We start from the raw sequence: 27,712 nt of genomic DNA on the forward strand, positions 1-27,712 counted from the left end.
TTTAAAAAAAAAAATTCTTAATTATTACAGGAATGCAGGTACACTAGAGTTTCCATTACCTGCATGGGAAACAGACCCCATGCTTCAATGGATAATGGAAGTTACACTACTAAATCCAGAAGCAGACACAAAAACTGAGTCCACGGGCTCAATTTTGAAAGCCAAGTCTGGGGGCGGGGGGGGGGGGGCAAGAAAATCGGAGAAATCCGGAGTGGGAACGAATCCCGCCTCCAACCCACCGACTTCCGCGTTGGACCCAGATGCATCTAGGTGCACCCATGCTTCAGGAAGCCGGAAGTCCCGCCAGCAATTAAAACTGGCGGGAAGGTATTTAAAGCAGTAATTAAGAGAGTTTAACTTGTTAAACTACTTAATTTTATGTTGATTGAGGCAGGGAAAGGATTTTAACTCTGCCTCAGCATGTTTCCCATGGCCTCTGACGCACGCATGGTGAAGGAGCCGTGTTTCAGCCAGCAGCCGTTTGGACATTTAAATGCCTGTTTGACAGATGGGGATAAAAGGTGAGTTAATGCAGCGGGCACTCATTTCTCTCAGACCAACTTTTGGCGAGATCTTTGTGTTTAGACTGAAAATTTTGGTTTCCACTCAGAATTCTTCTGTTTACGCATATTTACCAACTTTTTGGACCCCCTCAAACTGACATCAGCAGGATGGGGGCACGATGGCTGCATTCACCCCCACATCTGAGGATTAATGTAAGTAATCTTACAACACCAGGTTATAGTCCAACAGTTTTATTTGAAAATCACAAGCTTTCAGAGGCTTTCTCCTTCGTCAGGTGAGTGTGGAATTCCTTGAAGGTTACCGCATATATAAGTCAGAGATTATCTGTAATCACCCGGCATTGTTCTCTGACTTATATATGCGGTAACCTTCAAGGAATTCCACACTCACCTGACGAAGGAGAAAGCCTCCGAAAGCTTGTGATTTTCAAATAAAACTGTTGGACTATAACCTGGTGTTGTAAGATTACTTACATTTGTCCACCCCAGTCCATCACCGGCATCTCCACATCACATCTGAGGATGAGGAACATCACCATCCTTGCCAGACACAGTGTGCACTTCTGCCACTTGGAGCTCCATAACACAGTGCTGCGCCACAAGCACCTGCACAAGAGCACAGAGGGAGCGACAGCGCAGGAGGCACTACCCTCGCCAGACGATCTACATACCGAGGCTCAGCTTCCTGGACGTCTCCGAGGAGCAGTGCGTACGGAGGTTGAGAGTGAGTCGGCAGGTGGTCGCAGGCATCTGTAGCTTCCTTCATGCCGAGCTGCTCCCAGCTGGGCCTAGCGGCATCTCATTACCCTTCACTGTTAAAGCCACCACTGCCCTCAACTTCTTTGCCTCCGGATCATTCCAGGGTGTCACTGGTGACATCGCTGGAGTCTCTCAGTTGTCTGCACACAAGTGCATAAGGCAAGTCACCGACTGTTTGTTTTGCAGGGCCACTCAATACGACAACTTCCCCATGGACGACCTCAGCCAGACGGAGAGGACAGTGTGATTCCAGTCTGTGGCTGGCTTCCCACAGGCACAGGGTGCAATCGATTGCACGCATATAGCAATCCAAGGACCTTCACTTGAGCCAGGACTGTTCATCAACAGAAAGGGGTATCACTCCATCAACACTTAGCTCGTTTGTGACCACCGCAAAAGATTCCTTCATGTGTGCGCCAGATTCCCTGGCAGCAGCTACGATTCCTTCATTCTGAGGGAATCCAACATCCTGGGCCTCTTGCATGCACCGAGCATCCTTAAGGACTGGCTCCTCGGGGCAAGGGACACCCCCTGCACACGTGGCTCATGACACTTCTGAGGAACCCCCATCAGCGAGCAACAGCGTCGATACAACGATAGCCACATTGCCACCAGGACTATAATTGAACAGGCGATAGGGCTGCTCAAGATGCGATTTCGGTGCCTTGATCGTTCTGGGGGAGCGCTTCAATATGCATCAGCAAGAGTGGGTCACATTATAGTAGTGTGTTGAGTCCTGCATAACGTGGTGCAACAGAGAGGAGTACCGGTTGAGGAGGCCTCATCCACCATTCACATCTGCCATCCACATTGAGGAGGAGCAGAAGGAGGAGGAGGACAAACCCAAGGGCAGAGCAGCAGCTCACCTGGCTGCTTGTGAGGCTAGGGAGTCAATCATATGTGAACTGTTCTCGTACGATCAAAAAGTGAGAAGAGTCCAGTCCTCACACCACCTGGAAAGACCAGCGCCAACACCAGCCCACCCTTCCACCGCCCTGCACAAAACAGTCTTGCAACTACACATACACCCACTGTAAAGTGACCCACTGGGTGGCATCAAATGTCGCCGTTCAGAGTGAAGCACATGAAAGGGTGCTATCACAAAAGCCAATCAAGAATGGGCAAAACGTGGCAGTAGTGGTGAGAATGATAACATTTAATGTGACTTTAACAAAAACCAAATATAAATGAAAAACATGACAGTCTGTCAGACGCCCTTGTGCATACCCTTTGTGATCACAAAACATTAGCCTTTCTCTTCCTACTACTTCTACGTGGTGCATTCCCTGTGGCTGCAGCAGAGGTTTCAATGAGCAGGTTGCTCATGTTCATGCCCTGACTGCTTAGATGCTTATGGCCTACGCCTCTGGGTTTTGAAGCCCATGAGGGCCCCTCCAAAGACTGCGCTACCTGCACCTGTGCAGTGGCTGACTCGGACACCTGGAGAGGAGGCAGCATTGTGGGAACTGGTTGAGAGGGGGGCAATGGGTGAGACGTGGAAGTGCTTTGAGTGGCGTCGCCTTTCGCCATCATCCCTCTCCTGGGCCAGGCCCACATCACTCCTCTACCCTGCTGGACAACAGTTTGGAGGATACGTGTATGCCTTGGAAGGCCACTTCTAAAGTATCTGTCAGTCTGTTTAAGGCGGCAGAATGTTGTTCACCCTGAGTCCGAACGGCAGTTGTCAGGGCCTGAATGGACTCATTTGTGAGCAGTGCTTGAAGCTGAACGGAGGCTAGCCTTCTCTCCATCGCAGACATTCCCGCAGTTACCTGCAACACTATTTCGTGTTGCTCATGTCCATGTGACACTAGCTCAGAGATTCCCTCACGTACCTGTGCCACCATTCCACTCATGCAGGAGTTAGACTCCTCCATCCTCTGCGCTGTTGTGGAGAGTGTGCATGGCACCTGTTCCAGTACATCGCAAATGTGCTGCTGTCCCTCAATCATTCTCCTTTTAAAGGATGGCCCCCGGGGTTCAGCATCTGCATCCAGCTGAACAGAGCCTGGAGAGGAGTGCACCCACTGACGCGGACTCTCTACAGCTGCCCCTGCCACCCAGTGTCTGCTCGTGCTCACTTGTGTGTGATGACTTACCAGGTGCCAACCCAACTAACTGACAACTAGGACCCACTGAGGTGTGAGTATCTGTGCTGGTGGATGGCTCACTAAGATGTGACCGTGCACCCTCAGAGGCCTGGAGGTCCTCTGAGGAATCGCCCTCTGCCGTCATTGCAGTCGCTGAAGGGCCTGTAAGAGAACAGAAGGCAATATTAAGCATCATCACAGATTAGTCATGTTGCAATGAGCATACTGAGGTGTTCAACATGCCAAGCATTGTTAACATCAATTTATGTTGTGTGTGATGAATGTTAAAGTTTATCACCAGATGTTTGTGGGGTGCCAGTCTCGGCGTCCCCAACAGACAGGCATTCGAGGGTGTGGCTGATCTCCAGGGCCGCCGCGTCCGCAATTGCGAGGACCACTATTTGTTGTGGCCCCCCCCTCCAGTCCTTGCCCTCTCGCGTGCATTTCGTGCTGTCTTCTAGAAGGGGATAAAGTACAGATGTGTGAGTGAGTGATGGTGAAGTGGCCAAAGAGGTTGCATCAGAGGGTGAGTATGAGATAGAGACATCACATTGGATCAGGATTGAGGTGAGTAGTAGTGGTGGGGTCACAAATCGGGAGTTGAGGAACTGCTCAGGAAATGCAGGTAAGTTGAGGATGAGCCTTAAGTGGGTGTGAGGAGTGATGCGATGGAGTAATCTTGGCAATGCAGAATGAGTTGGGCGGGGTAGCGGGTGTGGGGTGGTGGGTGATGTGCAACACGGAGTGCCGGAGAATCAGTAAGCGTACTCACTTTTGCTGACCTAGTTAGGTCATTGAAACATTTCCTGCACTGGACCCCGGTGTGAGATACGTTGCTGCTGCTGGTGACCTTCTCTGCCACCTCGAGCCAGGCCATGGTGGCAGAGGCAAGGCACTTCCTCCTGTCAGCCGGGTAAAACAGTTCTCCCCTCCTCCTCACCCCGGCCAGTAGCACCTGAAGTGAGGCATCATTAAATCTTGGAGCAGCCTTGCCCCTGTGTTGGTCCATTGTGTCTTTTTGGTCTTTGCTTCAGCAAAAGCCATTGGAGCGATGGCCCCTTAAATACAGTAGCTCCAGCTGACAGCCTGTCATGCGGGTGCGCAGTCCGCCCACTGCGCAGCTTTCGGATGGAAAACCCGGAAGCCACGTTAATGGCCACCAATTGAGACACGATCGCGTGGGGAAAGGTAAATTTTTATTATCCGGGTTTGCCGCGTGCCCGTTGACACACCCCTCCCCCCCCCCCCCCCCCCCAACTCCCCGCCGCCCTTTTAAAATTGAGCCCCGTGAGTCTGCTGTCATGATAAGGAAGCTGGATTTAACAGAGTAAATGCTGGGAGCTCTGGGATACCAGTCTCCCAGAATCCAAATTAAAATGTTTACATTACAAGAGTATTTTTCAGTTTACCAGAATGCAAGTAGAGTGGGGCCTCCACTATTTGTTGTAAGGAATGGACCCCCACATCCTTCAGTTGATAATGGAAAATGCCAGTCAAGAGTCTCCAATTTGGTCTTGCACACACATATGGTGTTGCAGTGTTCTGGCCATAGGGACAAATGCACATACCAAAATAAACGTTTTGTAATTGATCAAGAAAAGGAGAAAAGACAAATAACAGAAGGAAATGTGGAATGAGACAATGTCTTGCTAAAGGCTTATTCTGCAAAGGTTATGATGTATAATTGGGTTGGCAGATAATATGCAATGATAGAGATTCCATTGTGTTATTTTGGATTTCCTTTTTTTGTCTTTTCATGAAATGAATATGGATCTGCTGGGTGAAAGATCAGCACACTTAGCAAAATATTGGTAACCAAGGCAGCATGACTCATTTGACGGGCTTGTAATTGATTCAAGCCCCCACATGTAGCAAGCTTGTGCATTGGAGTGCCTGTATGACTGTCTTTCCTTTTAAGGTTTTGCAATGTTGACAAGATGTGTTCCTTCTATCCGCCATTGCTCTTTTGTAGTGTAGCCATTGCAGACTTAGTTTTACCAAGTACGGTTCTTTTGGCAGAAGCTATCTTGAATGATTTAGGATATGGGTGTCTGCCATTGTGCCCTGGAGGAAAAGCATTAATGATGGGAAGGCACTAATGCTTAGCATATCATGATGTCTGTTTACGTGATTGCTTTTTAATACCTTGAGGGTGGCAAGGAGCTCAGTGCATTAGAGCCCAAGGTTCCTGTACTAACTCTGGTAGGATACTGGTTCATGTCTGTCATTTCCCAAGTGGTGAGTTTCTGACCTCAGCTAGTGCATTGTGGGAAGGTGCCTAATCGAAGCCAGATGCTGCCCCACAGTGAGAAAATTGGGGGGTTAGTTTTCTGATTTGCGCTCTTGCACCTAGCAGCAACAGGCTAGACGACAGTATTGGTGTGCTGGGAGCAGGACTCCATTTGAAATTTTCAAGACTGAGATCAATAGATTTTTGTTATGTAGGGGTATCGAGAGATGTGGAACAAAGGCAGGTAGATGGAGTTGAGGTACAGATCAACCATGTTCTAATTGAATGGTGGATTAGGCTCGGGGCTGACTGGCCTACTCCTGTTCCTATGCTTCTTTAGATCACCATCGAGGCTGAGCAAGTAGTGCAGCGGCAGACGTCTCCAAAGAGGAAGCATTAAAGAAAATAATCTATCTTGGAGAAACAGTGAACAACTTGATACTGTTTAAAAGAAAAAAAATCTACGAAATACCGTTCCGTTTTTAAGTTACCCATCATTGGAAAAGTAACCACTGGTGTGTTTTTACTGGGAACTCAGAACTAGTGATTCCAGTTGTAACTGAAAGGAGACCTGAGCTTTAGATGATTTAGCAATGCATTAGAGAGCTTTTGGTTTCCTTGCATGCATCTGGAGGACTTAGAATCATAGAAGTTTACAACATGGAAATAGGCCCTTCGGCCCAACATGTCCATGTCGCCCAGTTTATACCACTAAGCTAGTCCCAATTGCCTGCACTTGGCCCATATCCCTCTATACCCATCTTCCCCATGTAACTGTCCAAATGCTTTTTAAAAGACAAAATTGTACCCGCCTCTACTACTGCCTCTGGCAGCTCGTTCCAGACACTCACCACCCTTTGAGTGAAAAAATTGCCCCTCTGGACCCTTTTGTATCTCTCCCCTCTCACCTTAAATCTATGCCCCCTCGTTATAGACTCCCCTACCTTTGGGAAAAGATTTTGACGATCTACCTTATCTATGCCCCTCATTATTTTATAGACTTCTATAAGATCACCCCTAAACCTCCTACTCTCCAGGGAACAAAGTCCCAGTCTGTCTAACCTCTCCCTATAAGTCAAACCATCAAGTCCCAGTAGCATCCTAGTAAATCTTTTCTGCACTCTTTCTAGTTTAATAATATCCTTTCTATAATAGGGTGACCAGAACTGTACACAGTATTCCAAGTGTGGCCTTACTAATGTCCTGTACAACTTCAACAAGACATCCCAACTCCTGTATTCAATGTTCTGACCAATGAAACCAAGCATGCCGAATGCCTTCTTCACCACCCTATCCATCAGTGACTCCACTTTCAAGGAGCTATGAACCTGTACTCCTAGATCTCTTTGTTCTATAACTCTCCCCAACGCCCTACCATTAACGGAGTAGGTCCTGGCCCGATTCGATCTACCAAAATGCATCACCTCACATTTATCTAAATTAAACTCCATCTGCCATTCATCGGCCCACTGGCCCAATTTATCAAGATCCCGTTGCAATCCTAGATAACCTTCTTCACTGTCCACAATGCCACCAATCTTGGTGTCATCTGCAAACTTACTAACCATGCCTCCTAAATTCTCATCCAAATCATTAATATAAATAACAAATAACAGCGGACCCAGCACCGATCCCTGAGGCACACCGCTGGTCACAGGCCTCCAGTTTGAAAAACAACCATCTACAACCATCCTCTGTCTTCTGTCGTCAATCCAATTTTGTATCCAATTGGCTCACCTTGGATCCCGTGCGATTTAAGCTTATGTAACAACCTACCATGCGGTACCTTGTCAAAGGCTTTGCTAAAGTCCATGTAGACCACGTCTACTGCACAGCCCTCATCTATCTTCTTGGTTACCCCTTCAAAAAACCCAATCAAATTCGTGAGACATGATTTTCCTCTCACAAAACCATGCTGACTGTTCCTAATCAGTCCCTGCCTCTCCAAATGCCTGTAGATCCTGTCTCTCAGAATAACCTCTAACAACTTACCCACTACAGATGTCAGGCTCACCGGTCTGTATTTCCCAGGCTTTTCCCTGCCGCCCTTCTTAAACAAAGGCACAACATTTGCTACCCTCCAATCTTCAGACACCTCACCTTTAGCTGTCGATGATTCAAATATCTCTGCTAGGGGACCCGCAATTTCCTCCCTAACCTCCCATAATGTCCTGGGATACATTTCATCAGGTCCCGGAGATTTATCTACCTTGATGCGCGTTAAGACTTCCAGCGCCTCCCTCTCTGTAATATGTACACTCCTCAAGACATCACTATTTATTTCCCCAAGTTCCCTAACATCCATGCCTTTCTCAACCGTAAATACCGATGTGAAATATTCATTCAGGATCTCACCCATCTCTTGTGGTTCCGCACATAGATGACCTTGTTGATCCTTAAGAGGCCCTACTTTCTCCCTAGTTACTCTTTTGCCCTTTACGTATTTGTAGAAGCTCTTTGGATTCTGCTTTGCCTTATCTGCCAAAGCAATCTCATGTCCCCTTTTTGCCCTCCTGATTTCTCTCTTAACTTTACTCCGGCAATCTCTATACTCTTCAAGGGATCCACTTGATCCCAGCTGTCTATGCATGTCATATGTCTCCTTCTTTTTGACTAGGGCCTCAATCTCCCGAGTCATCCAAGGTTCCCTCCTTCTACCAGCCTTGCCCTTCACTTTGTAAGGAATGTGCTTACCCTGAACCCTGGTTAGCACACTTTTGAAAGCCTCCCACTTACCAGACGTCCCTTTGCCTGCCAACAGACTCTCCCAATCAACTTCTGAAAGTTCCTGTCTAATACCATCAAAATTGGCCATTCCCCAGTTTAGAATTTTAACTTTTGGGCCAGACCTATCATTTTCCATAGCTATCTTAAAACTAATGGAATTATGATCACTGGTCCCAAAGTGATCCCTCACTAACACTTCTGTCACCTGCCCTTCCTTATTTCCCAAGAGGAGGTCAAGTTGTGCCCCCTCTCTAGTCGGGCCATCCACATACTGAATGAGAAATTCCTCCTGAATACAATCAACAAATTTCTCTCCATCCAAGCCCCTAATGCTATGGCTGTTCCAGTCAATGTTGGGAAAGTTAAAGTCCCCTACTATTACCACCCTATTTTTCTTGCAGCTGTCTGTAATCTCCTTACATATTTGCTCCTCAATTTCCCGTTGACTATTTGGGGGTCTGTAGTACAATCCTATCAAAGTGATCTCTCTCCCTTCTTATTTTTCAGTTCTACCCATATGGACTCAGTGGGCGAACCCTCGGATATATCCCCTCTCACTACTGCCGTGATGTTCTCCCTAATCAAGAACGCAACTCCCCCTCCTCTCTTACCTCCTGCTCTATCTTTCCTATAGCATCTGTACCCTGGAACATTGAGCTGCCAGTCCTGCCCCTCCCTTAGCCATGTTTCAGTAATAGCTATAACATCCCAGTCCCATGTACCCATCCATGCCCTGAGTTCATCTGCCTTGCCCATCAGACTTCTTGCATTGAAATAAATGCAGTTTAATCTAGACTTCCTTAACATGTAAGAAGATTTGTGTGTCATAAATGGGAGATTAATAAGCCACTGTTGTTAAGCGCTTGTCCTGTGGCTCAATATCCACTACCAACAGACAGGAAAGATGTTGAATTGTAAACAGCAAGCACCAGTGGATGCCTCTGAGGTGAGTGTAAATTAAATACATCGGGGTAGAGTTTCCGGTTTGGACATAATTGTGCCCGAAAATTGCAGTAGCCATGTTACAGTTCGAGTTTCCACTAAAATGCATTAATATAATCGCAGACCTAAAATCTGCCACGGATCAGTGCAATCCAGCCGCTTAACAGAGCGTAATCATTTTATTTTTTTTCTTTTTGCAATAAAAAATATTCATTGATTTATTTAAGAGTGGTAACCTGGTGCAGCTTTATTAATACAGCTGAAAATGGGTTTATAACAAAAAAAAAGGATTTTTATTAAGTGGCTAGTCCTCCACCTGTGAGTAACCTGATTTTAAATCACTGAAAATGACTTAAAAAGCTATACTGAGCCGATTACTACTTTCATTGCTGTACACTAGCCAGTTTCTTCGTAAATTTTTAATATTTAAAAATGACTAAAAGGTGCCTACTAGTGCCTGTGTGCCTAAGAAAACTAGCTTAATTTGAAGACCCTCCTTGAACGGCAGCAGGCGGGCGCAATTGGCGGAAACTCGCCATCCTTGTTATTTCGATCGGGGGAGTTGTCAATTTTGTGGGCAGGGCTGGCTTCAGCAAAATGATTTTTGAGCCAGCGCAAAAGATCGTGGAAACTCGAATTCCGAGGACGTAATTTACATCCGGTGCAAATCGAAATTCCGCAATGTTTTGTGCTGATTCAGCCAGATTGCACTCCGGATTCCAATTGCGCCAGCACAATCTAGCGGAAACTCTTCACCCATCACATGTAAATAATACCGTGCTACAGCATGCAGCACAAGAGCTTAAATGGCAACATGGTACTGTTTTGGAATTACTATTAGTTTTACATACAGTTGGTTTGAACATACTCTAGTAACCTGCTGCCTGTATCTTGTATTTCTGTAAAGAAAGCACCATGTATGACAATAAATAGACATCATATACATTGTCTAAGTAGATATTCAGTATACTGTTTTGTCAGCATTTTTTTTGGTTAGGATTTTAAGTGGGACTTGCCGTATTATTGCAGTACTATAGATTGTAAATTTTAACTAGTGAGCAAGTTGCGGTAAATTTTTTAATTATTCTATGAAGTCCTGACGGATATAGGCCCCAAATTTCTGATGTTCCATTTTAAAGAGGTAAGTATTTACGCACCCGCTTAATTGCAACCGTTTGGGACATCCTCGCAAATTGCGATAAAACGGGAATTTCTATAAAGTGGGAAGTAACAAAAAAGCAACAAAAATCAAGGCTGGTCTGGTGCGTAACGAACTTTATTTGCTTAAATTTCATACATCTTGCAAGGGTGAATACAGTATATCATCTTAAAAATTACAACATCTTAAAAACACGAATACAGTATAACATCTTAAAAAAAAAAATGAAGAAAAATGCTCACATCTCAGAATCTTTTTTAATGCAGCAAATAATTATTACAACGTGACCACTGAACTCAATCAAATTGAAAGGTGAAAGCCTCCGGTTCAAAGGTGACAAGTCTGGTTAAAGCGAGATTTCTGCACGCCGCACTTGCATATAAGTGGGAATTGCAATAAATGGAATTAGTATGGTTAACTTTTCACAATTAGTGCTATAAGGGAAAAAACATGACTTTAGAAATGGTTGCTTTAAAACGGTAATTGCAATTAAGCGAATTGCCAATATACGGGAATGATTGCACTACATAATTGTTTGGTACCTTTTAGTCGTGCAGTAAGAACTTCCTATTCACAATTCTAGGCTTTTTGAAATTGCCAAAACTAGCAAATTATTTTGCACGATCACAAAGCAATTTAAAAAAATAAATAAATCACTGTTGTGAAGTTTGCTCCACCCCTAAAACCCAGCCGAGCAGTTTCTTCCAGCAGGAAAGAATGGATGGCGTACAAGATTGGTTTGAAAATGTTACACACAGATCATGGATGTTCTCTGTTTGCAGCAAATCCAGTTTGCAGATGAGAAGCAGGAGTTCAGCAGATTCCCCACCAAGACTGGCCGAAGGTCTCTGTCACGTTCCATTTCTCAGTCTTCCACAGACAGCTACAGCTCAGGTAGTAACTCAAACTGTGTCTTTATTTACCTTTCTTGAATAACTTTTTGATTTTTTTTCCCCCTTCTCTCCTTTTTTCAATTCACGCGCTTTGACCTTTCTGTTTATAGTTTGCATGTCAAATGTTGATCTAGGAAATGCTTTGAGGACAAATGAACAATTTATAGATAAAAGTTGTGTTGTGTTGTCTGGGGACACTTATATTCTTTCAAAATCCTCTTCACGTCCTCTTGCCGAAGCTTTGCTAGGATTAAAAACCTGGCTAGTGGCTTTTCAATTTTATTTTTTAAAAGCTCAGATTTAGTAGAAATAGCTTTGTCTGTGTAATTTTGAAACCCCCCAACAATGAATAAAGGAACGTACCTTAAGACTTGGGACTTAAATGGGTGAGGGGAAAAATTCACTGTTTTAGTCACCCATTAATTAGTGGACTTGGGAGTGAATTGGAGAAGTTAGACCATCCAGAGGCAATTCAATGTCCTGACATCATCTGTTGTATTGGACCTGTTGGATTGCATGTGCAATTCCAATTGATGATGATTTCAATTTTGTCTCGTGCCTGACCAACTGGTTCAAGGCAGCAAATTAATGTCCCATCTTTCTGCAATATAATCTGGTTCCTACTCTGAATTCACTACTTAAAGCAACTGTGCTTATGCAGTTTGGCAATTCAGCCCATGGATCTTTTGTGAAACAATCTTTTGTGGTGGTGTTCTTTAACTGGAGGCATTCTGCTGACTATTCAGCAGAGTAACATAACAATCACTACACTTCAAAAAGTACTTCACTACATTAACTATTTGGAGTCATTTCACTGTGAAAGGCACTACATAAATACCCAGTGCATATTAAAGTATCCAATACATGCACTGGAACAGTCATCTTATTTCCCTCTTCTGCCCCCACCCCCCACAAATGGATCAAAAAGAAAGTAGTCTGATCTGGTTTCTTTTTTTTGTTCTTTCTATCCATTTGAACTCTATAATACAATTGTATTTAAGTTTTACTTTTTTAATTGTAATTTTATTGTCATATTGCACTGTGCAGATACTGCATGTATTCTTTGTCTGCCTATGGCTCAAGAGCACGACATTTTCTCTATTTTAAAAAACATTTTAATATAAGCCAAGTTTCCAGCTCTCCCACCCCACCCCACCCCACCCCCTGCAGTGTCATGCATTATTCTCTGGCCAGGTTATCTGCTTTCTGGCCTCTACATATGTTGTCCTGACTAGTCAGGGAGTGTGTTACCCCCACTCCACTTCCTACTTATTGCGTGTCTTAGCTTGGCAGCTCCCTGATGGCGTGGCCAAAATTGAGAACTCACTGGGAAATACTAGGTCTGTACTTTCCTGCTGTTGTTCAGCTTAATCTAATTATGGGGCGAGCTACTTGCCAGCAGGAATTTCTTTTCAAGCAATTTGCTCATGAGAAGAGTGAGAGATCTGTATGAAAACACTTTCATTTCACATTTCCCCCCCTTATGTCCCTGTGTCTGTTGCACTTCTCCAGCAGGGAGGATAGGATGGGGCAGGTTGCAGACTTCCCACAGACATCAACACCACAGTATTTAATTAATAGGAATAGTGATTTGATTTGGGAGGTGATTATGGATCTCTCCTTTTTGCCTCCTTCCCCAACCGCACAAAAAATGGCAGAGATTTAAACCAACAAAACTCTTCCCACAGTTTGGGCTAGTCAAAATGTGAGTAAAGGCTTTGATTCAAGCACAGTTCTCCACAGTGGGAGTATGCTCTCTAATACGCTTAAGGTTGCGAGATGCTGCACTCCAATATTATGAAATTTATGTTAATCAATTTTCATATCCTGTTTACACTGCTTTTTGTATTCCCATGCTGTCGAGTCATTTAAATTTTCCTCTTTGCGTGTGTAACATTGACATGGTCATTTGTGCATTGCCTTTCTCCCTTTAGCGGCATCCTATACAGACAGTTCTGATGACGAGACCTCCCCAAGGGACAAGCAGCAAACCAATTCAAAGAACAGCAGTGACTTCTGTGTGAAGAACATCAAGCAGGCAGAGTTTGGACGCAGGGAGATTGAAATTGCTGAGCAAGGTACGATAGGGCAGAGATTATACTGGGTGCGGTAGCAGCTTAACCTTTTAGAAATCTTATCTACTCTCACAATGTTAAAAAGTAAACTGAATTATGATTATAGGGATCACCTGAAGTCCCTTTGGTAGTAGTTGGATATGTTTCACTATAAGTTTCATAAAGTTGTTGTACTGGATCAGAGGATCTGTTTTGTGTTTTTTTTTCTCTCTCTCTCCTCCAAACACCCTCTCACCTTTATGAGGTGCAGAAGATTGATGCTGTTAAGTAATACTGGCCAGAGAAAAGGAAGGATCTCCAATCTTTCACTTTGCCCGAGGTCCTTAATTCCTTGTTGCAGTAAAAGCAGAATCAATATTCCTATTGGACCACAGCTTCTGCCTTGTCACTGACCCATATAAATTTGAACAGTTATTGCTCAGGGCTGAAATGATGTGGAGAACTTTCTCTATCAGGTGACATGCTGGAAAAGGCGATTGGCTGACACCCTGTCACATGCCCATCTCATGAGAGCATCTTTAATTGGTCTGATTGGGATGGTGACACCATTGTTCTCATTTGCCCATAATGACACATCTGCAGTTGAAATCTTTCACTCCTCTGGAGCCTTATACATTGCAGCATTTCCACTGAAGTCAGGGCTAGTGTCTGTGGCACGAAATCATATAAAAGGAAATATTAGATAGCAAAGATCTCACTGAAAGTTTGAGTGCTAGCAGCTTACAGATGTGAAAAGTACCACCATTAGTGCTAATTAATTTAATGCTGTCAAGAAAACATGCTAAATTTGCTTCTCTCTGTTTAGTCTGTTACTTTGATGTCTGCTAGAATTAATTGACGTTTATAAAGGATTATGTGAACTTGTAAAAGGTATTACTGCTTAAAAAGGCATATTTGATCTTGGGCATATTTTTTATGGTACAATTTCCATAGGTGCTTCAGCCACGCTGGCCTCAGTTAGGAAAGCCCAGGCCATGGACAGCGCTCTCAAAAAGGTGTTTTAAATTAGATCTGAGGGAGGGGCAATAGTGTGTTTCCATCAAAGTGGGTGTCAATCTTTGCTTAACACAGTGGAAAAGTAATTGGCCATGACCTGTGGAATATCCTTAACATTAAACTTCATAGATATTTTCATTTTAATTTAGGAAGAGTCCAAAAAGTTGAAAATCAACTTCACATTTGGACTTGTACGGATGTTCCCATAAAGGCTATTGTCCTAGGATTATAACAAACCTTTGTGCTGAAAGTGCAGACAGACTGTTTGTACAATGACACTAGTGCCTTTTGTATCCAAGCAATATTTCATATCAAAGACATCAACACACTTGCTGGTCACTGGGTGACTTCAAAGGGCTTAATCTTTTCGGCTTCAAAATGTTGTTAATTTCCCACATGAGCCGTGGTGGTAGTATTCAGTTTATCTTTTCATTGCTTCATCTTACAAAGCAGTTGTCTCTGAGAACGAACTGCTGTAAGTTGCTTATAGAGCAAGATAAAACTCTTGCCATTGAGTGGCACGGTCACGGGGTCAACCCCCACTGTAAGATTCGAGCACATAATCTAGGCTTACACTTCAGTACAATACTGAGGGAATGCTGCATTGTCAGAGACTCTGTCTTTTGGATGAGTCTTTAAAGCAAGACTCTGTTTGCCTGTTCAGCTGCACATATAAAAGATCCCATGGCACTATTTGAGGAAGAGCAGGAAGTTCCAGTGTCCTAGTGAACATTTATCCCTCAACTAACACCGTGAATATAGATTAAATATTCATTTATCTCACTTGCTATCTGTGGGACCTTGCTGTGCACAATTTGGCTGCTGCATTTGCCTGTGTAAATATGGTGACTACACTTCAAAAGTAATTCATTGGCAGTGAAGTACATTGGGCCGTCCTGAGGATGTAAAAGGTGCTATTGAAATGCAAGTTCTTTTTTCCTTTCCTCCAAGTCTGAAATGGGCTAGAGAACAGAATAGGGACAGGGCAGGGTTATGAGCACTCTATAAAATTAATTGGAAACATTAATAACTATAAGACACCGAAGTAGGGAGAGGGGAAACAGACTTTGGTTTTTAAAAATTAGACTTCTGGTTTATAGTTTACACTTTAGAGACAATCAGACCGCCCACTCAAAAGCAAGATTGTCCAATCTTAAAGCGGAAAAGTGGGAATCCTAAACTTACCATTAAACAGCAGATAGTTCGTAGTAGAATCAAAATAGATTGACATCAAGAGTAATAAGACATTGTGGGACTTGTTGGATGAGGTTCCCTTTCCTTTCCCCCACCCCTTGAGAAAAACAATTACTTTCTTCCATGTCGGTTGTACCACAGGTCAACCCACTCCCTCCAGTTTTTGCTGCATTCCTAGATTCTTGGCTGAAAGTGATTCTAGATCCCAATGTTTAACAGTGCACCAATACATTGGGCCATTGTGATTACGTGTGGTTAAATAAAATGTGTTATTAGCAAATTGTCTTCTGTGAACTAAAAGGATATTAGTAGTTAGATTGATTCATTCATTGATGATCTGTTGTTTTTTCTTTTTAATTATTTCTTATAGAAATGTCAGCTCTTATTGCTCTTAGGAAACGAGCTCAGGGTGAAAAACCACTAGCCGGAGCCAAAATTGTGGGCTGTACCCATATCACTGCCCAAACTGCGGTAAGCAACAGATAAAATTGGTACAGTAAGTTTGGATAGCTGTGAGTGAATTAAAGGGCAGTAATATTCACCTTCTCTCTGTTCTAATGAGGATGTGGGCTGAGACAAAGCGTAGTCAGTTTACAAACAGAAGTCTTAAACTTGTTTCTAGGCTTCCCCGATTGTCTGGTGGGTAAAGTCATTGCTTGGTGTAACATGAAATCATACAGATCCAGGAGTCACCATTGACCAGAAGCTGAACTGGACCAGCCACATAAATGGCTACTAGAGCAAGTTAGAGGCTGGATATTCTGCTGCGAGTGGCTTACCTCCTGACTCCCCAATGCCCCTCTACCACCTACAAGGCACAAGCCAGGTGTGTGATGGCGTCCTCTGCACTTGTCTGGATGGGTGCAGCTTCAACAACACTCAAGAAGCTCGACACTATCCAGGACAAAGGAGTCCATTTGATCGGCACCCCATCCACTGGCTTCATAGTCCATTCTTTCACCATCTGTCTACAGGATGCACTGCAACAATTCGCCAAGGCTTCAGCAGCACCTCCCAAACCCGCGGCCCCGCAGCCGTCATCACCTCGAAGGGCAAGGGCAGCATGTGCATGGGAACACCATCACCTCCAAGTTTCCATCCAAGTCACACACCATCCCGACTTGGACATGTTGCTGTTCCTTCGTCATCGCTGGGTCAAAATCTTGGAACTCCCTACCTAACAGAATTGTGGGAGTACTTTCACCACACAAACTGCACCGGTTCAAGAAGGCCCATCACCAGCTTCTCGAGGGCAACTAGGGATGAGCAACAAATGCCAGCCTTGCCAGTGACTCCCACATTCCAATAATGAATTTAAAAAAAGATCAGGGGGTTCCAATTCCTGAACTGCTTCGCTTTTGTTGACATCAGTACCGCTGCAATGGATGAGCGACAGTTGGTTTCAATCTGCTAGACTAGGAAGAGGAAAAATCAACCAGAATTCTATTCCTGACCGCTATCCAGTAACCTGAGCTGAAAAGTGCCTGGTTGAATATTGGTTGAAGACAGGATCGGACTTAGCTGTGATGCTTTTGATGGTCAAATAGGCTATTGTCTGAGTTCACGTGTATAGAATAGCTACTTGAGCAAGGTACTAAAGTACTGCTGGTGCCAGTAGAATCATACCACAGAAGGAGTTGGTGTATTTTGTGTGCATGGTGGAGAGAGTAAATTGGAAATTTAAAAAACCTTTTCTAGGATTTTATCTGTCTATCTCAAATGTGTGCCTTCAAGACCTGTTGCCATCATATAAGTGTAGTAGAGGAAGTTTGGTGTAGGTGCCTGCCAGGTTACTGTCAGTAAAAAGTACATTAGATGTTCCTGCCAGAAATGCACTTCAGGCAAGTGTCAGCAGATGATAGTCATCAGCAAGAAGCCGTGCTGTTATTTTTCTCCTCCCTAGCTTGGGGACATTGAAGGTACTGTAATGCCTTCAACACTTACCTGGCTTAAATCACTAACTGAACAGCCTATAGAATAGACCTGGGACTTTTCTCACTTGGGGTGGGGAAATCCCATGAGCAGATTATTTAATTTCAACTATGATCACAGAACGAGAGGACATGAGTACTAAATGAATTAGTTTCAAAAGAAGATGAGAGAACAGTTGGAGTAGAACTCTACTCTTAAGCAGTTAATGTAATGTTGATTGACTTTTCGTAAGAACATGTCTAGTTAAGAATACATTAGCAGGTTATAAAGCTAAGTGTAGACATAGATGATTAGAACACTAGTTCCTCTGCTGTTGAGACTGTAGAAATGGCTTGTGTAGAATATGTTTTCTGAAGTTTGAACTATGTAGGTTGTGATGTTAGTTGGTTCTGTAAAGTTTTGGTGGGTTATTTTAAATGAGTCAGGAAGAAATTTCACTGTTTTGTGGTTATTCACTTCCCTCTGGAGATGAGCCCTTGGTGGGATACTTGCACATGAGCTATGAAAGGAACAGGCCCAACAGGCTTGACATAAATTGGGTTCTAAAAGTCTCAAATACTGTTGGGTTAGTGCATTTTAAAACATATTTGAGTGGAGCCTGCAGCTGCATAGAAAAGTTAGTACCTTTGGTTGTGAGGCACCATGTGACACTTGTTTGAGAATTGCTTTTTTTTAAAGGGATAGGGGGAAATCTGCAGAATAAACTCCAGTGCACTGCCCAGAACTGTTCAGACTAACTCCCAGTTTATTTTGAAGTGTAACAAGTGATGTAGCTGCTTTTATGTTGGGATTAGTGGGTGCACTGGCTGCAGGCATGAGCTCTTGCACAGCTAGCTGTAGCCTCAAATTAAACTGTCCGGATTCATTAAGTCTGAAGATTGGGAAAACCTTGTTTAAATCGATAAAACCAGTATAAAAGCAGCTTGTGTGGCACCATGAATGTGTTAACTTCTTCCTTGTGTGCTTGGTGCAGGTCCTGATAGAGACCCTGGGAGCTCTTGGAGCACAGTGTCGCTGGGCAGCCTGTAATATTTACTCCACACAGAATGAAGTTGCAGCTGCTCTCGCTGAGGCTGGTATGTTGATATTTTATTTGCATAGTAGTTGACGCTTAAGTGTTTCTAGTCCTTTGCTGCCAACTGCTGTTTGCCTCATTTAACTCTTGTGTGCTGTGTATTAACCTGTACAGACTGTAGGCCAAAGGCAGATATAGTTCTAATTTGGCTTCTTGCCAGTTTTCTGCTCTCCCCTTCTCTCTGAAGGCATTGACTCATTGCTGCGGTACAGAACCATGGGTGCTGGTTGTCATTAGTACTTCATCCAAGTGGCTATTGTTCATGTGACTCTTCACAATGAGTTTTGATGGGCAATTTAACTGCAGGGGCATCCTCACCAAACCTGAATTCTCTCTTCCAGCAATGTTTACACTTATGCATGTAAAGCAGGGATTGTTAGGTCGGGATATTTTTCTTCCTAATTGAGGGGAGCTCAACCCAATTCTAACTACTGTTGTTCTAACTCCGATCAGCTAACCCAGATCAGACTGGGGTTTGAAGCTGCAGTCTTGGTTTGTACGGCTCAGCTACTCATTTGCATAATCATGCTGCGTTATCAATGAAGCTGATTCTAATTTATTTCAATCAGCTGGGTATCTGACACATCTGCAAACCGGGTATCACACTGAAGAACTTTCAGGCTTCGATAGTAAGCAATCCTCATAGAGTTTCTGTTTGCCCAATGTGGAAGGCATACTTAGAGGCATACCCCACTTTCTTAAGTCTAGAGAACGTAACCGAAGGTTGGCAAGAGTCAAAGCATAGGCACGCTCAAGTATACTCATGAATACTGCTGGAGTTAATCCATCTAAAGCCATGCAGTTTACTAGCACAGAATATTGTAAACTTCCCGCTGCTTCTCCAGCTAGGATCACACCACCCATTTGCACATTGGCCTGCTGGATCACTTGAAGCCGAGTGCCTGCAGAGTTTTGTCTTAGTGAGTCCCAACAGTTTTTACATTGGGTTTGCTGCCAGCTACATGAAATCTGTACTTCTGGGATCCTGTGTCACTAGTGTGGGTCTCTTGCAATGTAAAAGCAGCTATAGCACTGATTTATGTTTTCTTTGGCTTTGTATCATACACTAATTTATTTTTATTTTGCTTTTATCATAAGCTGATTTATCTCCTGTTTGCTGCTATAAGAAGATATAAACGGCCGAGCAGGAAGAGAAAGTGGAATTTTCTCTTCCAAATTCTTCCCCTATCATTTATTTTTAAGTCCCTGCACCATGAATCATTCTCCAGCCAAGGATCTTGTGATGCTCCAGACTTCCTCTTGGCTGTTTTGAGGGAGACTACTGTTGAATTCCCCCCTTCTTCCCAAGACACCACATCCTACCACCATGATGTTGGTACAGAGTAAGCTGTGCTACAGGCCCTCATAATACTGGAGTCACAATAGATAATGAAAATTCTCTAGGGAGAGAATTATAACTGAAAATTAAAATTCATAAATCTGTGGCTCTTTTTGAGAGCTTAATTGCATCAATTTAAATGTTCCAGTGAACATTCTGGTCTGTAGTATACGGTCTCCCTGTGTTACAGATACAGTGGGACCTTGATTACCTGCAGTAATGGTAGGGATCTCACTGGTTGATAATGGAATTGGTGGATAATTGAGAGCCCCCAAATTATCTGTAACTTAAACACAAAAATCTGAACTGTGTACTATAATACCGCAGGACTTTATTTCAATTCTGTTGATCAGAAGAGTAAGTATCGTGCCTAATACATTTTGATTATTTAATTTCGAGACAGTAGTCATAATCCAGAATGGCAATGCTGTATTGCTATTCAGCTGTTGATCAGCAGCCGGAGCAATGCCTCATCTGTTGTAGAAGGTGATATAAGAGTCATAATATTCAGTATTAAACTGGCAAATGTCCAGCACTAGGTGAAACATGAATACAACACAATTATTTTAAATGCACACACCACGGCGCAAAATGGTGCTTTACTGTGTCTTAAACGGAATTTTTGTTGGAGTCGGGGCTTTGAATTGGACCCTAAAGCTCCGACTTCTGTGAAAATCCTTCAGAGTCTGTGCGTTTACGCCTCCCTATAAGCTGAAATATTTAAAAATAGTCAGGGCTGCCAGAAACTATCACCAGTTTCCGGGACCTGAAGCCCTGATTGCCTGTGCTTTCACTGAAAATTGGAACGGATAAAGGAGAACCCAAATAATCCAGGTTCTATTGTACTCTTTTCACCCGATCAGACAGAAACAAAATGAGGTTGTTCAAAGCCCATTAATTCCTGGTTAGCGGCTTTTCTCTGTACAAAAACTTTCTGTTTTGCTGGTGATATTGCCCTGAGATATTTAATGTTCTATTGGCTATAAATGCCTTTTTACTGTATAAAAGACTCATAAGTCAAAGATATCAGCCAAGAGAAGAGTTTGTGTTTTTTAAAAGCCTTATTTCTTGTGCATTGTTACAATTCTTTTTAATGTTATATGTCTAATACCATAACATCTTCAGTTTGGTTTGCCTGCAATTTAAAGTGGGGCATTATATGTAATAAGTATGAAATGTACCCTGTGGGTAGGGAATATGTGTGGAAATATATCAGCACACCTGGTCCAAATGGTTAAAACAAATTATGGATTTAAAAAAAAAAATGGTACACTTAAGTTTTTCAGTGCAAGTCCAATAACTAAAATCAGATAAATCAGAACAGTAATGACTGCACACCCAAAGATTTGTACATCAAGCAGCATGTTAGAGTTCAAAGCAAAAGAAAGCAGTCACAATGGACTGTAGAAATGGAAGATATTGGTAGTCGGTTGCACAGAGGTAAAGTTAAGTAAAGTTTCTATCATTATATTTGGTGACAACTGACTGACTGCTCAGCAAATTGAGCAGTAAAAGTAAGGGGTGAGGTTTAGGATTGTAGTATTTCAAGTTGCTGTGCTTTAAAGTGAGAAACCTTGCAGTTGCACAAAACATGTTCAACATTGCTGCAATATTTGTTTTTCCATGCTCTATTTAATTTTATTTTGGCTTCAGGGCACGCATGCAAGGATCTCAGTGTTGCCCTGTCCTTTCAGTCCCACTGATTCTCTTGAACCAGCTAATGACATATAGCTTATGAATTACTGGTTTAAGTGTCTGCTTTAATAATTTTATGAAAAAAATCTGTCAATTTGCATTTGCGTAAAATAGAATACTAGCTGGTGGTTCTCCAATTCCCTGGTAATTGCTTTAAGTACGATAGAAATTGATCCAAAGAAGCTAAAGGGACAGTATGAACCAGTTTTATGAGTAATGCAAAAAATAGCAAAATCTTAGTTTAATCCCCAAGAAAGATCTTTTCTTCCTCTCCTCCCCTTTCCATCCTCCGCCAACTCCCATCAACATCCATTTTGAAGTGAGTCACTGGGCACCTTAATTTAGTGGTAGTGAAACAATCTACTGACTGTTCTAATTTTACCAACAATCTGCCAAAATAAAACATGCCATTCTTCTGAAATTTGTTAATTACAGACTGTGTCTCTAGGGCTGCCATTCCCACGAGGGTGAGGTGTACATCCCTGCCCACCTGCGTCAGCCACCATTTCCTAAACAGAATTTAATAGTGTGACTGACACAGTAGACTCCATATTGTGTCTGTCATTCCAGCTGACCCTGTGCCCTCACTGTGGATAAACGTACTATGGAATTGGCTGTGTCATTCTACCTTGCCACTTCAAAAAAAATAAATTATGTTGCTCCTGGGGAGCCTAATCACGAGTATCACTTTTGAAAACTGATAATTGTGTCATTTTTGTGTTTTTTTTCCCTAAGTTTTTTGTTAGGTTTATTTTCATCATCAAGTGGTGCTGACCTAATTGAGAGAACTGACTGAGTTGCTGTATCTGGCAACGTGTGGGAGCTGAATTAACATGTACAGTTGAACTGACAAAAATGCACTGAGCTAATGACTGTGCCTGCTCATTTTAACTTGGCTCCCCAATGCTGTCCAATTCTTCAACTTTTCCATGTCCATTCTCTTTCCCCCACCCCCTTGGGGGGGAAAAGAATGCCCTCAGCGTTTGGTGAGGACAAGCAAAAATATGTTGATGTGACTGCATGTTACAGAAACTTGTAACATTTCTCTGAGCTATGCGAACCCTGACCCACGATTCTATCGGTTGCAATGGAAATTTGTTCTTTTAACCACAGTTGGCATGTAACTTATGCGGAGGCTCTCAACATGCCCTAGTAAAGATGACCAACCAACCAAGGTAAAAATGAAAGGGTATCTCCAGCACTGCCATGGCTTTTCCAGTCCCAACCCAAGACTTGCCTTCAACAGTGAGGTTCTGGCTGCACTGCTGGTACATTTATGCATCCACTTTAGCTGCAATGTTTAAGTCGGTGTGTGAACGCTGAGTCGGATCACTGATCTATTGCATTTGGAACATGATAATGAAACCCGCAGCAGCTGGGTCTCTTGGGGACAAACTGCTTAATACAGTGTAAATGCGGTCTTCATGTCTGTAGTGAGCTCCAGAGTGTTTGGCTTGGTTTGCTGCGTGCAACGTAAATGCATCTTAAAAATATTAATGGCTAGGACGACCCAGTGCACCCTTTCCAAACTCCACTCTTTTTCCCCGCCCCCCCGGCCCAAACCTCCAAAAGAGTTGAAAATTGTTCATAAGGAGAACTAGAAAGTAGTGGAGAAATGGCATGCATGAGTAGTAGAAAAAAAATATATTTTTAAAAAATAGGCCCTGTTGAAAAAGTGTTGCCTTCTCTGAGCTTTTAGAAAAGCTGACACTGCTTTGGTAGCCAGATGTGCTTGCTGAAAACTAAAGCTGCTTTTGGATTCGCTAAGACTGGTCACTGGGAAGATCTGTTTTTTTAAAAAACTGGCTCTTCCAGTAGCCAGCCTTGGTGAAGCAGGCAAGCCAGCATTGGGGTTGTCACCAGGTTTACAAGACATGCTGGGACCAGAGGCTTCAGCACCCTCTAAGGTCAGTGTAAAAGCAGATGAACGCAATTTGAAATTGCGCAGGTCCCTCTTCCCACCCATACACTAATGACCCAACAGGATACCATTCTTGTCAAATTCCTTCAGGCATAAAGGGTAACCCAGCAGTAACAGTCAGAAAATTGCGGTATTTCAAGTGTGGTCAGTCATATTACTGAACAAAAGTTTAATTTCAACTGTCACATACTTTGGTGAAAGTTGATGAAATATTTATGTTTGAGACTGTATGTATAGTTTGTGTACATGACTTTTATACTTGCATGTAATGTAGTAATTGTAGTTAATACCTATTTTTATATACAGAAACAAATTCAGAGTAAAAACTTTAGTGACTGATCATCTCATAACCTGTGAACCCAGCTTCTAATGGTGCTCAGCACAGGACAGTTTAGATGGGTCACTGTTGTACCCTCCCTGGGGACTTTTTCTGGCCCTTGTTTGGGCTGCCATTTAGAAATTACATTCTTTTGGCAGTGAGTAATTCATCCCATTTTGGGGAGGGGAAAGAGGACAATTTAGCCATGGTCTTATCCCAGCAGCAAACTGCAGCTTTGGACAACAGCACTGATCGATTTCCTGAAGAAGTCTGGGGTCCAGACCATGCTGCTGTTCTTACTGAGGAGAAAGAATAATGGAGATTAAAAAGCTGCACAGGTTCTGTTCAATACTGGAACTGGGAAAGATGAAATTCTGAAGGTGAACTTGAGAGAAAAAGCTTTGTGTAAAAAAATGGTGTAGGATTGTGTATGTACAGTTGCTTTAAAGTTATGATTGTACCTATTGAACACCTGCATGGTTTCTATGAGCGTAGTTGCTTTAATGTTGTTGTGGATGCCCTGAATTAATCCCACAATTTTAAATGGGCACCAGCAACTAGTCACGCACTTTCAGGAAAAGAGATATTGCAATATAAATGAATATGAATCAGTTAGTTCTACTGGGCTGAAATTCCTTTAACAAAAGATGGTCAAATACCTGTTTTTCTTTGCAGCTAATAGCCCTTAAATGAAATTACAGGAATATGTGGCTTTCAAACATACTTTCTGAGAATGTGTTTTTGCTAATGGGCCTTTAATTAAGGAGAAAAACAGCATTTTTCTGTTTTTCATTAAAAGAAGAATTTCACCCCCATGTCTCTTAAAACTTCTGGATAATTGTGAATGGGAATGAATTGTTCCCTTTAATCGAATGTTCTTTTAAAGGGTGTATAATCTAAGGGTGTATGATCTAAGCTTCACTGCAATGTGGAAGTGCTATGGGGCGCTCAGGAGCTGTCCCTTAGGGACTATGTTCTTGTGTGTGCAATTTTTACACAGCATTTCCTGAGCTGTGTGTCATGTCAAAGACAGTATACACTATGGTGTGCTTGTACTACATTCCTATATATTTCTCACTTATTTATTAGGCTTATGAGCACCTATAATTAAAAGCAACTATACAAAATGTCCTCCCATCACTAAAATCCAAATTCTAAGTCAAATCTGTACATAAATTGGCATTAGCCTGGCTTGAAGTACCCAATAACTCAGGCCATTGGCCAGTCTCTAGCAGCAGGTTAAAGGATGAGACAGTTCAGCCTGTGTCTGTTTTTTGGTAGAAGCATGAGGTTATCACAAGCATGTCTTCATTTACTGAAAATACCTCTGGTCTGCTAATATAGTAATGTGTCTCATGTAGCTCTGTTTAAGCTTGATGCCGATAAAAACACTAACTGAGCCAAGCTAACACTCACTCAGGTTGTGGGTTTGAGCTGGATTGAGTACGTAATCTAGGTTGATAGTCCAGTGCAGTACTGTGGCAGTGCCGAATTGTCAGAGATGCTGTCCTTCAGAGGAGACATTAACCAGAGGTCCTGCCTGTTCAAGGTAGATATTAAAGGTATAAGGAAGATGGAAGGGTTAGTATTCTGGAAGGACAAGAGAAAATGGACTGGAGGTGATTGTCCTTTTTTTTATACTCTAAAATCTAAACAGTATCTAAAGTGCAGAAGATTTTCAATTAGAAAATATCACTGTCAGCAGAGCATCTGTGTGGAAAAAAAAACAGGATTGCACTGTATTAACTACATTTTGTCAATTTGGTAAAATTCCCTTGCTGGCATTAAATGGATATTAGTGTATGTGCTTTGTGTTCCTAAAATGTCACATAGCTAATGTCGAGTAGAAGCAATGAATTTAATTGTGCTAGTATTACTAAGGTTAGTAAAATGCTCTCACCCATGAAATGTCATCAGCTGATCCTTTCAGATTCTCCTACTGAATGTTGGTTCATTGCTGTACCCTTTCTGCAGTGAAGAATTTTTTTCAAATTGCATTTTGCAAATGATAATCTGATAATTATGGAAAATCTGTTTGAAGTCAGTGGAGCTTACTTCTTTCACTCAATTGAACTCTGTTCACTTTTGAATCCTTTAAGCTTGTTATAGTTCACAAATATCTTGAGTTTTTCCCCATAATCCTAGCTTTTTTTTCCCAACCACCAGGATTTGCAGTGTTTGCTTGGAAAGGCGAGTCTGAAGATGATTTCTGGTGGTGCATCGATTGTTGTGTGAACATGAACGGCTGGCAAGCAAATATGGTAAATGAACTACTTTTCTAGCCAAGAAAGCTCTGATTATTGGGTTTTCTTCCTTCAGAGCCTTTCATGCTCCGACAACGCACTGTTTAAGGAAATTTCTAATTCTCTTATTACAATTTGAAATTCATAACCCCCTCATCATTAACTCCCCAATCAGAGGAAATAATCTTTTCCTGCTAACTCTGTCGGGCGGAGTGATGTGGGGGGTGCGAATGGGGTTGGGGATGCGGGGGGGTAGGGTGGGGGATTAATCCCATTATTCGGTTCTCTAGAACCCCAGCATTTCGTGCTTCTGACATGACTAAGCATTTCTTAATTGGATAAAGGAGATTAGATATCTGGAAAAAAACCCAAGAGCTTTAGGAAAGATAAATAGCATTTCACAATATAGTAATTATTGATTTAGTGAAATTGAATGGCTCTGTGAAAAGATGTATAGTGAAATTTCCAACCTGCAATACCCATTTCATTATATTGAAAGTTTCTGTACTTCACTCAACTGTAATTATTGAAATTGATACGTTTTATTTTCAGTTTTCATTTTTTAGAAAAACCCTAACCCATTAAAATAGTCACTCTAATTCAAAGGATAGAATTTTAAATAGCTGTTAGTTAATAGTGCCCCCACAAGGAAGTAATCTGCCAACACATTACGTTTGCTGCATACAATATTGTGAAACGTTCATAGCATTGGGGCAGCATTATGTAGTAACTTATTACAGGTTATGTAACCATTAAGATTTTCTAAATCTGTGAATGGGAAGGAGAGCGAGTAAAGGAAAGGAGTATAGAGAATAGTGACCTTGCAGCAGTTGAGATTAAACTAATGTGTTCTTGGAGGATATCTTATCAAAGAATGATTTTACAGGCCCTAGAACCTTGTTAATATTCAGCTTGGAAAAGTATGGTATGGAAAATTTACCTTTCCTTTTCAGTTCTGTTGTATAGCCTTGACTAAGATAATTGTGCACATTGCACTAACTTCAATGACACTTGAGCAAAGTCTATCAACATCATAGAGTTTCAGTAAGCTTCAATTATGAGTTTGTATTGATTAATAATTCTAGGTTACAAAATTAATAATGAAAATGTTTCAAACTCCTATCCAATTAGTGTTGAATGTATAACCGTGATGCAAACAGAAACTTGATCTAAGTCGTGAACTAAAATATTAAATGACTTCGCCTCTTGGTCTCCTGTTCTTCAAATAAACCACACCTAATTTCCTTAACCTTCCCTTGTAACCTAAAACTGTTGTGGTGAATTTATCAGATTTTGTTGCATGTGCAACAATTAGTGACTTTTTTTTCTGTGTTTTTGCTCCCTCTTAGATTCTGGATGATGGTGGAGATTTGACTCACTGGGTCTATAAGAAATATCCTAATGTTTTTAAGAAGATCAGAGGCATTGTAGAGGAGAGTGTGACTGGTGTTCACAGGTGAGAATGCTAAGATAAAAATTTTCAGCCAGAAGAAGTCTTGACCTCTAGTAATCAGAGATCTTCAGTAAAATGGAGAGAGGGGACGTGATGACAGATAACAGTGATTTTATCCAAGGTTAATGGAAGAATGAAATAACTAA

The 27,712-nt window shown here is 42.3% G+C and overlaps 1 protein-coding gene across 1 annotated transcript in view; it reads left to right on the forward strand.

Annotated features, from left to right (window-relative positions):
- LOC137344562 (S-adenosylhomocysteine hydrolase-like protein 1) overlaps positions 1 to 27,712 on the forward strand; it is an 84,330-nt gene that overhangs the window by 39,732 nt on the left and 16,886 nt on the right. Inside the window, exons 2-7 of the mRNA XM_068007607.1 lie at positions 11,214 to 11,325; positions 13,259 to 13,402; positions 15,960 to 16,060; positions 18,495 to 18,597; positions 26,037 to 26,131; positions 27,463 to 27,569. Of these exons, the coding sequence (XP_067863708.1) occupies positions 11,214 to 11,325; positions 13,259 to 13,402; positions 15,960 to 16,060; positions 18,495 to 18,597; positions 26,037 to 26,131; positions 27,463 to 27,569 (662 nt within the window). The remainder of the gene's footprint in view (positions 1 to 11,213; positions 11,326 to 13,258; positions 13,403 to 15,959; positions 16,061 to 18,494; positions 18,598 to 26,036; positions 26,132 to 27,462; positions 27,570 to 27,712) is intronic.

This window comes from Heptranchias perlo, chromosome 27, assembly GCF_035084215.1.
Source record: "Heptranchias perlo isolate sHepPer1 chromosome 27, sHepPer1.hap1, whole genome shotgun sequence".
Classification (NCBI taxonomy): domain Eukaryota; kingdom Metazoa; phylum Chordata; class Chondrichthyes; order Hexanchiformes; family Hexanchidae; genus Heptranchias; species Heptranchias perlo.